The 10,853-nt window shown below is 43.9% G+C and overlaps 1 protein-coding gene across 9 annotated transcripts in view; it reads right to left on the bottom strand.

The window, feature by feature from the left end:
* Positions 1–10,591, bottom strand: part of PCCA (propionyl-CoA carboxylase subunit alpha) — a 418,714-nt gene extending 408,123 nt beyond the window's left edge. For 7 of the 9 annotated variants that reach the window (XM_058743649.1, XM_058743656.1, XM_058743625.1 and 4 more), the window contains exon 1: positions 10,441–10,591. In XM_058743649.1, coding sequence (XP_058599632.1) covers positions 10,441–10,545 — 105 coding nt within the window. In that variant the 5' untranslated portion in view covers positions 10,546–10,591. The remainder of the gene's footprint in view (positions 1–10,440) is intronic. The other 2 variants (XM_058743668.1, XM_058743642.1) reach the window with 2 other exon arrangements.
* Positions 10,592–10,853: the final 262 nt, after the last annotated feature.

The raw sequence follows: 10,853 nt of genomic DNA on the forward strand, positions 1-10,853 counted from the left end.
CGCTTAACCAACTGAGCCATCTGGGCACCCCTAAAATTTCTTTTTTTAAATACAGAGAATAGTTAGGAGAAATCTGCTTAATTTGCACCTCTACACAGAATTTTAATTCATTACTTTTATTAAGCATATAACAAACTGGCTACAAGCTCCATCCAAAGTTTTTTAAGGTACTTCCTAAAAACAGAAGTTCAAGGGAAACACCTGAATCAACTCCAATTATAAAGACTATTTAGCCTATCACAGCCAAGGAGAAAGGTCAGTGTATACAAAATGACTTCCCAACAACCTCTTACCACTGGTTCTCTTCTACAAGATAAAGATTTCCACATGTGGAAAAGAAATATCTGCTAACAGTGTGGCACATGGCAAGTAGCAGAACCTTCAGGGTCACAAGACCTGGGTCAGCACTTAGGTCCACCGCTTCATAGTCATGCACCACCAAGCAAATCATCTCTCTGGACTTTGTTTCTTTTAGTAAAATGTAGAGATACCCTACAGTTGTTGAAAGAATCACACAAACCTTTACAAACTGTAAAGCGCCAACAAAATGTAAGAGATTATTACACAATAACTAAATCCAATTATACAGCTGTTCCCTTCTTAAAATTGTACCAGACCCTTCCTTTGGGAGTTACCATTAGGGTAGTAATTATCAGGAGCTCTGGTCCAGACTCAGATTTGCATGTTCTAGAAAGTACATAATAATTGTTAACCAAAAGAAAAAAAAAAGGGGGCGGGGGTGCGGGGGAGGACGACAAAGGCTATAGCTTTTCAACAAACTGCATACAAGCTTTCCAGCCGTTGCAAACAGGGAAACAAATATGTGTTTCTAACACAGCACCTACTACTTTCACATTCTGGACATGACCTCATGTGGCAGCTGAAACTGGTAAATCCACTAGCAGTTATCTCAAAAAAAAAAAAAAAAAAAAAAAAAGAAAGAAACGTAAACACTAGTTTAAAACCAAATGCTAGTGTAAAAATCAAAACTACCATTATGCTTAACACATCCACAGCAGCATTCAAATGGATAATACTAAAATCTGTTAACAGGCTAATTCATGATTAGGATGCATTCTGCTTCAAAGTAGCAGCTATCCTCAAGACCAGGGATTAACAGAGCCATAAAGTGATCTTACCAAGGTGAAAGTCAACATTAGCTAATGCTTCAGCTTCAAAATCTCCAAGAGAAGTTCCTCTCCATGTTTCACAAGGAGCTGAGCAGCCTCGCTTAGTATTTAACTGCAGCATTGTAACAGCCCCAGGGCGACCTGGGAACGACCTCCAAAAACACGTAAGTCAGGCTTTTTCACTTAAGCACAGCTTTTTCTTCAAAACAGACATGAACTATTTAGTCTTTGGGTCCTCACTAGCCAGCCCAATCTTCTACAGTCTGACCTTCCGTCAAAAGCGAGGCTGAATACCTGGTATTTGAGAGGTGATCAAACCTCAAGATTCTCTGGCTATGCCTCCACAGTGAGTTAGAGCACCAGGAAACTGCATACATCAACTCTAAACTTTGTCATCATTCTACCCAGCTCCCCTCTCAGGCCATTCTTCCCATCCCGCCTGTAGCAGATGTTGCCAGGGCCCCTCCAGAGCCTCTTCAGCAGTCAGCACGGCTTCCCCAGCTGCTGTGTTGACCACTCACAACTCACACCTGCTCCCTGGACTGACCCACTTGCCTTAACCAGACAGGAATTCTCCGTTAAGACCGAGAGCTGCCCCTCTCTCAGCCCACAGCCAATGACTGACTAACAAGGGTGTACAAAAGGCCATCCCCACTCACCTCAAAGTGTGACCAATTCAGTAGGGTGCTCTGGTTATTAAGAACTGGCTGTCCAATATGGCAGCCACTAGCCACATACTGAGCACTTGAAATGCACCAGTCCAAATTCTGATGTGCTCCAAGTATAAAATACACACCAGATGTGAAGACTTAATACCCAAACAATGCAAAAGACTTCAATAATTTTTTTACATTTATATGTTAAAATATTTTGAATATACTGAGTTAAATAAAATACACTAATATTAATTTCATCTTGTTTTATTTTCTTAATGTGAGTGCTAGAAAACTACATTTGCAGCTCGCATAACATTCTATTGAACAGGGCTAATTTACAGCAGTGCTTCTCTAACTTTCTTGTGTATCAGCATCACCTGGAGGGCTTGTGAAAACATTGCTGGGCTCCATCCCCAGCTTCTAATTGGCCAGTCTGGGGGGCAACTGAAAATTTTGCATTTCTACAGGTTCCCAGGTAATGCTACTTCTGCTACAGACTGAGTCCCCACTTTAAGAATCACTGCTTCAGAGCTCCCCTATAGGGTGAGACTAAAGCTAGTCTCCAGCTGAGGCCCCTTCCTTGCTTAGCTTTTTTCCCCCTGTTCTATCCTGCTTTCTTCACTCTTCTGTTGACCACCAGCCTTTCAGGCTTCTGGGAAACCTAACCATCCCACCTCCAATAGAACTGTTTCTCCACAACTGTAACTTTCACAAAGTGCTAGATCAGTGACAACCAATGAGATAGGAAGAAAGATGACTGCATTTTTTTGTAAAATGAGTATCAAACTTATTTATTCCACGAATTGGGGTTTTATTTTTTTTAAATGTTTATTTATTTTTTGAGACAGAGAGCATGAACAGAGGAGGGGAGAGAGAGGGAGACCCAGAATCTGAAGCAGGCTCCAGGCTCTGAGCTGTCGGCACAGAGCCCAACGCGGAGCTCAAACTCACAGACCGCGAGGTCATGACCTGAGCGGAAGTCAGAAGCTCAACCGACTGAGCCACCCAGGTGGCCCTGTTTTTACATATTCTTTACATATTCTATGCAGTCAATAGCCTACTGCTTCCCTCTTCTCTGTGGCTACTAGGGAGTTCAAACTAGTTTTCATGTCAAGATGTATAAATTTCTCCTTTATTCTTTTTACTAAGTTTATTAATATGGTATAATAAAAGCACTGTAGATTTGACTTTGAATCCTGAATCTCCCACTTAATTCTTGTGTGACCTTGAGCAACTTAGTTAACCCCAGCTGTGGAAACGAGAATCATTTGAAGGTGGTTTGATGATTAAATGTGAATACAGCTTTTTTCCTCCTTTGCCATTTGCAACAACCCTAGAATCATCAACCCTAGAATATGGTTTCAAAATACTTTCCACAGCCATCCAGCACCCCACAAACAACAAATAAGATCAACCATCCCTCTGTGTTTTGTAAATTCCATCAAATCATTTCAATGGAAACTGCTGTCTTCATCTTCCACCCCAAGCTGCAGCGTTCCAAAACACTAAGACTATCCCACCCAAGGGCTCAGGTAGACCTAAGAGTCACTCTTTTTCCCCCCCTGTAAATTGAGATTTAATTCACATACCATAAAACGCATTCTTTTAAAGTACACAACTATGTATTTTAGGATATTCACAAAGTTGTGGAACCATCACCAATCTGATTCCAGAACATTTTTTCATTGCCTCAAAAAGAAACCCCTTAGCTATTAGCAGTTTCTACCAGTCCCCACCCCCAGCCCCTGGCACCTGCTAGTCTGCCGTCTGTCTATGCATCTACCTATTCTGGACATTTCATATATATGGAATCCTACAATATGCGGCAGCCTTTTGTGCCTTCCTTTCAGGGATCCTTGATTCCACTCTTTGCTTACATCTCCCTTTGAGCCCAACAGTAAATACTACTGGCTCTAGTTCTAAAATATATCCCAAGTCTTACCAGGTCTAACTCCAGTGCGACCACCCTACCATCCTCTCTTGTTGAACTTCTACAATGGCCTCTTAACTGGTCTCCCTGATGCCACTCTTCACACCCCAGTCTCCACTAGGACATTCTCCACATAGCATTCAGAATGGTCTTTCCAAAACATGGATCCAGTTTGCTCAAAATCTTCCAAGGGACTCTCACGATTAGGATAAATTGCACATACAAGCCCCTATATGACTGGCCTACCTACCGCATCTCCTAGCACTCCTCGGTCATTCATTCACTCCAGCCACACTGGCCACACCCATCCCTTGACTATACCAAATAAGCAACTCAGAGCTTTTGCTTGGCCTTCCTTTGGACTGCTAGTCCCCTAGATTGTCACGTGGTAATCTGGGTCACTTTCCTGTTCAAATGCCACATGCTCAGAAATGTGCCCCCTGTTTTTTTTTAGGTTAGCAGTTCTCAATACCACCACCACTCTATTTTTCTCCTTTCAGAGCACTTACTGCTCTTTGAACTTATCTATTTCTTTTTTATTTTTATTTTGTTTTTATTTTTGAGAGAGAGCGTGGTGAGCAAGGGGCAGAGAAAGGAAGAGAGAGCGTGGAGCCTGGAGTGGGGCTCGACCTCACAAACAGTGAGATCATGACCTGAGCCAAGGTCAGATGCTTAACTGGCTGAGCCACGCAGGCAACCCTGAACTCATCTATTTCTGTGAACACAGTCAGTGTGCTCTACCTGGATATAACCACAATGAAGGCAGAGACGTTCACTGTTATACCCCAGCATTAAACAGCACCTGGCACATAGCAGGTGTAGCAGATTGAATGGTGGCCTCCAAAATTGTGTGTCCATATCTTAGAACTTGTGGCTATGACCTCTTCTGGAAAAAGGGTCTTTGGTGATATATTTCCAGATGGGATCATCCTGGATCCTGGTCAAGGCCCTAAATCCAAAGACAAGTGCCCTTAGAAAAGAAAGAAGAGGAGAGTACACACAGGGAGAAGGAAGGGAAGGCCATGTGAGGACACAGGCAGAGACTTGCAGCCACAAGGTAAGGGATGCCTGGAGCTACGAGAAGCCCAGAGACAAGGAGGCATTCTTCACTGGAGCCTTCAGAGCGAGCATGGTCTTGCCAACATCTTGATTTCCAACTTCTAGCCTCCATAACTGTGAAGGAATAAATAAGTGTGGTTTTAAGCCACCAGCTGTGTCCCACGGATGCTCTATTAGTTTTCCTGACTGAAATTATAAGCCTGAAAATTATATTTTCCAACGTTTTTGAAATTCACTTTTATTTTTATCTTATTAATACTGACCCCATCACAGTTTGTCTTTTTTTTTTATAAAAATGTCAGTAGGAATTCAAAATAATTTTTTTTAAATCATACAACACACACCCTGATTTTTCAAAACAGTATGTATTTGCTCCAACTACTGGAAGGTATCTTCAAAACAAAGCAATATTTCTATATATAAGAATATAACACACTACTGAAATCACTATCATTAAAGACTACAGACCTTATCAAATTCTTCCTTCAGTCTTTTATTTTTATTCCTTGACCTCTCTACACCAGGGACACGGTGAGGGAACATGTTTTAGTTTCTTTTGATCTCCTCAGTACATATCATAGTAGCAGGCACTTCACAGCTCCACAAACACTCTTTGAAGGGACAGAGAACTACATCTCTAGATGAACGAACGAACCATACAGACTCCTCTCAAACCATTCCTCTAAATCCTCCTGTCTCTTAATCTTTTTTTCAAATCTGAATTTAGGGCAATAAGATGGGAGTATTCTTGGGGTGTCTGGGTGGCTCAGCCGATTGAGCATCCAACTCTTGATTTGGGCTCAGATCATGACCCTAGTGTTGTGGGATTGAGCCCCGCTGAGCGTGGAGCCTGCTTAAAATTCTCTCTTCCTCTGCCCCGCTCATGCTCTAAAACAAAAAAATAAATAAATTTAAAAAGACGGAGTATTCAGTTAAGTATTAACTTACTATATCCTGCAGAGTTCACATCCAACTTCTACCTCAGATCACCCAAAAACCTGCCGCCAATTTCCCTCTTATTTCCCACCAACTCAACATGACTCTTGTAGTCATCTAACTCAGGTTACCTAAAAGGAAACATTGTTTCTACCCCCAAAATATGTTTCCTTCTCAAATTTCCTTTTTCATCCCTATTCTCCCATTTACCCACATCTTTTTTAAATTTTTTTTTTTTAACGTTTATTTATTTTTGAGACAGAGAGAGACACAGCATGAACGGGGGAGGGGTAGAGAGAGAGGGAGACACAGAGTCAGAAGCAAGCTCCAGGCTCTGAGCCATCAGCCCAGAGCCCGACGAGGGGCTCGAACTTGCGGACCGCGAGATCGTGACCCGAGCTGAAGTCGGACGCTTAACCGACTGAGCCACCCAGGCGCCCCTACCCACATCTTTTAAAAAATAGGAATCATTTAAGGGTTGGCTCAGTCAGTAGAGCATACGACTCTTAATCTCGAGGTTATAAATTCAAGTCCCACATTGGGTGTAGAGATTACTTAAAAAAATAAAATCTTTAAAAATTTTTGGAATCATTTAAACAATGCCTTTTCCCTCACTCTTTTGATTAAACTGTCCCCCATCTTTCCCTCTTATTTAGAAAAGGATTTTACCAATCACTCCTCAGTTCTGAACCTCTTGACGAAATAAAACCCAAAAAGCAGATGTATAAATTCACAAATGTCCATAAGCATTTTATCATGCCAGAACTGGTTTCTGTAATAATCTTGGAAAATTTTCTTCCCAAATGATTGTCAGAAATTTATCAGCATGTTGGAAAGATTTACCTCCGGGCAATTCTAAAGCATTCAGATAGGCTTAAACATTCTTTTTCAAGACTAGAAAAGAAATTCTTGGAATTTTAAGGAACATAAAGCTTGAGCATTTAAGTTCTGTGAATGCACCATATAATGAGACCATCACTTAAATGAGAGACAATTTGTAACTGTGAAAACAAGGTTTGGGAATCATACCATCCAAGGTTGAAATTCTGCCTCAATCAATTGTGTCCTTAAGCAAGTTACTTCACTGCTGATGTTTGTTTCCTGGTCTGTAATACTGCAACTTTTTACCTACTTGCTATACAGATGAGAGATAAAACATGAAACCATGTAAGGTATATAAGAGTTCAATACACTGTAACAATCACCCTAAAACCAACATCCTAGAGCCACTGAAAAATGGAGACAGAAAAAACAAAACAAAACAAAACAAAACAAAACAAAACTGGGTATTTAAACAAAATGTGCTGATACACAAAACAAGACTAAAAGATCAACTCTACATATACCCTAAAAGCAAACAAGTTCTGCTAACTGGCTAAAAGAATGGGGACACTAGGGTCTAGAGTTGCCAGCCTGCTTTCCAACCAACCAAATGGCTTGCAGGATGGGAAAGAGGAATGGCAGGAATAAAATATTTAAATGGTTCTGCTTCAAAGGCAGACTCAGTGGAGCACATTTCAAATTCATGTAAAAGAAGCACATGAAGAGGGTTGCCTGGGTGGCTCAGTCGGTTGAGCGTCCGACTTCGGCTCAGGTCATGATCTTGCAGTCCATGAGTTCGAGCCCCGTGTCCGGCTCTGGGCTGACAGCTCAGAGCCCGAAGCCTGCTTCGGATTCTGTGTCTCCCTCTCTCTCTGCCCCTCCCCCACTCATGCTCTGTCTCTCTCACTCTCAAAAATGAATAAGTGTTAAAAAAAAATTTTTTTTAATTAAAAAAAAAAAAAAAAGCACATAAAGAAGCTAAGCAGCAGTGCAAGTTCTTCCCCCAAAGTAACAGTGAACTCCAGAGATTCTTCCCACTTATGGGAGGAATTCTTTATTGGCACTCTACTCCAGTCAGTACTGTCACACATCCAGCACCTATTGTGTTAAACACTGCGCTGAGAACACAGAAATAGACAAGATGCAGTCTCTGGCAACACACTAAAAGAAAGCAGGAGATGGGGTGCCTGGCTGGCTCAGTGGGTGGAGCAGGTGACTCTTCACCTCAGGGTTGTAAATTTGAGCCCCATGTTGGATGTAGAGATTACTTAAAAATAAAATCTTTTAGGGGCGCCTGGGTGGCTCAGTCGGTTGAGCGTCCGACTTCGGCTCAGGTCATGATCTCACGGTTCCTGGGTTCGAGCCCCGCATCGGGCTCTGTGCTGACAGCTCAGAGCCTGGAGCCTGTTTCAGATTCTGTGTCTCCCTCTTTCTCTGCCCCTTCCCTGTTCATGCTCTGTCTCTGTCTCAAAAATAAATAAATGTTAAAAAAAAATTTTTTTTTTAAATAAAAAAAAAATAAATAAATAAAATCTTTTGGGGCGCCTGGGTGGCTCAGTTGGTTAAGCATCCGACTTCGGTTCAGGTCATGATCTCACGGTTCATGGGTTCGAGCCCCGCGCCGGGCTCTGTGCTGATAGCTCAGACCCTGGAGCCTGCCTCAGATTCTGTGTCTCCTTCTCTCTCCACCCCTCCCCTGCTCACTCTGTCTCTCAAAAATAAAAAAATGTAAAAAAAAAAAAAGAAAAAAGAAAATCTTTTAAAAAAGGGGGGGGGAGTATGGAGAAAGATCAAAGCTTATATATTATACCCCAATAACGTCTAAAAAGTACATAGCAATAAATACTGTAACAACTTTCCTCTCAGCCTCACCAATCTAAAATGTCAGTGCTATCCTTCCTACCTCCAACATGAATGACTTCCCATCACTATAACATAAAGACCAAAAGTAATAGCTTGATCTGCAAAGCAAGCACAACCTGATTCATACCTACCTCCCTAGCACTGTCTAATCTCTGCACACTACAGCCTAAGTAGGCTTTTCTCAGTGCTTATATCTTGTCATTCCCTCTGGCCACAGGGCCTTTGCACATGCTATTCTTTCACAGTCATCTCTTCTATCTTTACAAGTCACTTTATCCTTCAAAACTTGTTTCAATTTTCACTTCCAAAGGAAAACAGTCCTTTCCCTTAAGCAGGATAGCATGATTAAGGGCACCAGTTCTGGAGTCCTATATCCTAGCTCTGCCACTTACCAATTCCATAGCTTTGAGCAAGTCACATAACACTTTGTGCCTCAATATCTTCATCTATAAATCGGGATTATATGGCTGTCGTGAGGACTGAATAAATTAATTCAAGTAAAGCACCAGAACGGTATCTATGACATAGAGCTCAATATCATGACTTGGTCAAATCTCTCCATTGTATTTTCTTATAGCACCAAGACCTCTCCCCTAATAGCATTTTACACTTACTTGTCTCTCTCTAATAGACTACCATATCTAAGAGAGCAGAAACTATATTTGTTCCCCATTGGTAGAATACAGGAAATAATCCAATAAAGATTTGTTGAATAAAAAAGTAGTTGAAAGGACGAAGCTGAGTCCCAGCAAAGTGACTTGTCTAATATACAAAACTTCATCTGTGTGACTGACTCCAAAGCCCAAGCCTTCCTTCCACTACACCAGGCCGCCTCCTATGTAAAAGCATAAGATGTGACAACTGCAACTAATGTAGCCAACAAAGACTAAGATAACAAAAGCATTTAAAAACAGATTTTGTGGCCACACAAAGAACACTGTGTACTTTGAGAGTGGCATCCAAAGCTGAAGCTAAGCTAACACAGGTGCAGGCTCACTTCCACTTGGAGCTGGAGCTCCCACAGTGCTCACCTGGGCCTCAGTTCCCTCCTCTTTAAGAGAATGGGATGGGCCAGATCATCTCTAAAGTGTTTTCCAATTCTAGAGCTCAAGGACAATAAATCAAGTTATGTGACAATTTTTAAAAGATTTTTTTCTTTTAAGGAAGTTTAACAAGCAGACGAACCAAATGACAGGTGGTTTTCAGGGAGACCCTCATTTTAAAGAATTCGCTGAAATGACTTAATAAACCCTATTAGTAAAGTCAAGTCGTCTTTGCTCAGAAACTACAAGAGACTCCATTTTCAAGAGAAAGTCTTAACAGCGGCCCACAGACACTCCAACATATGAGCCAAGGCTGTCATCAAGAAACCCTGGGGCACACAGCACAGAGGCAAAATGGGTTTAGAACAATTGTACAAAACTCCGGCTAACCACTACATAGAAAAGAAAACTAAACTCACAGGATGCACACACAGCAAACTGCGATGTAATTCAATTGAAATAGGCTCTCAACTCAAACGTAAAAGGTAGTAGCAATCCTGGCATCGCAGACACTTTAGAAGTTGAGATAAACTCACAACCCTAATTCTACTTCGGCAGCAATTCAGTGTCCCTAAAATTAGGAAAAAGCCAAGAGAAAACAAACTGTAAGGATCCTTAAGAATCCACCCTGGGAAGCTCAAGCCGAAGCCGAAGCCGAAGCCATAAGGCACAAGAACGGCTGCAGGGAAAAAGCACGTAGGCGCCAGCCACACGGCTGTCAGCCGCTCCCAGGGGCTAGCGAGCCGAGGGCGCACGCCTGCCGGCTCGGAGGGCCCCTCTGACTCCACGAGCCTCCGGGTAAGGGCTGCGCTCCAGCGCCAACGCGGGTGCAGAGGGACGAGGGGCGCCGACGGCTGCGGAACGGGCCGCGGCGTCGCCCGGGAACCGCGGGGCGCTCTCCGCCACACCGGCCACCGCAGGCGCTGCGGGGCTGCGAGCCCAGCGAAGCCCAGCGAAGCCCAGCGAAGCCCAGGCCCGCGGGGAGCCCGCTCGCTCCTCACCTTCAGGGTCCACAGCGCTGAGCTCCGCATCAGCGGCTGCGGCAACCGCCGCCCACGCCGTCCGGCCCCGACCAGCGCCGCCGCCCAAACCCAGAGCCCCGCCATTGTCGCCCCGGCCGACCGGCGCTCTGCTGACCTCTCACCCCGCCGAAGGGGGCGGAGAAGGGGAGCGCCAGAGCTTCGGCCAATCATGCGCCGAGACCCGCGGCCCCGCCCCCTGCCGCTCAGGAGGGGACGTAGGGGCGACTGGCCCAACCGCGGAAACTGGCAGACCCGCCGCGGGACGGCCGAGTGCCGGGACCCGAGGGAGGGGGCCCCGACCGGACCCCGGCGTGAGCGAGTCGGGGAGGACGCGCGTGAGTTCTGGCGGCAGCTGGTCCGCGCCTGCTTGGGGTAAACCCCGTCCTGTACCA

The sequence above is a fragment of the Neofelis nebulosa genome, chromosome 1 (genome assembly GCF_028018385.1).
Source record: "Neofelis nebulosa isolate mNeoNeb1 chromosome 1, mNeoNeb1.pri, whole genome shotgun sequence".
NCBI classification, from domain to species: Eukaryota; Metazoa; Chordata; class Mammalia; order Carnivora; family Felidae; genus Neofelis; species Neofelis nebulosa.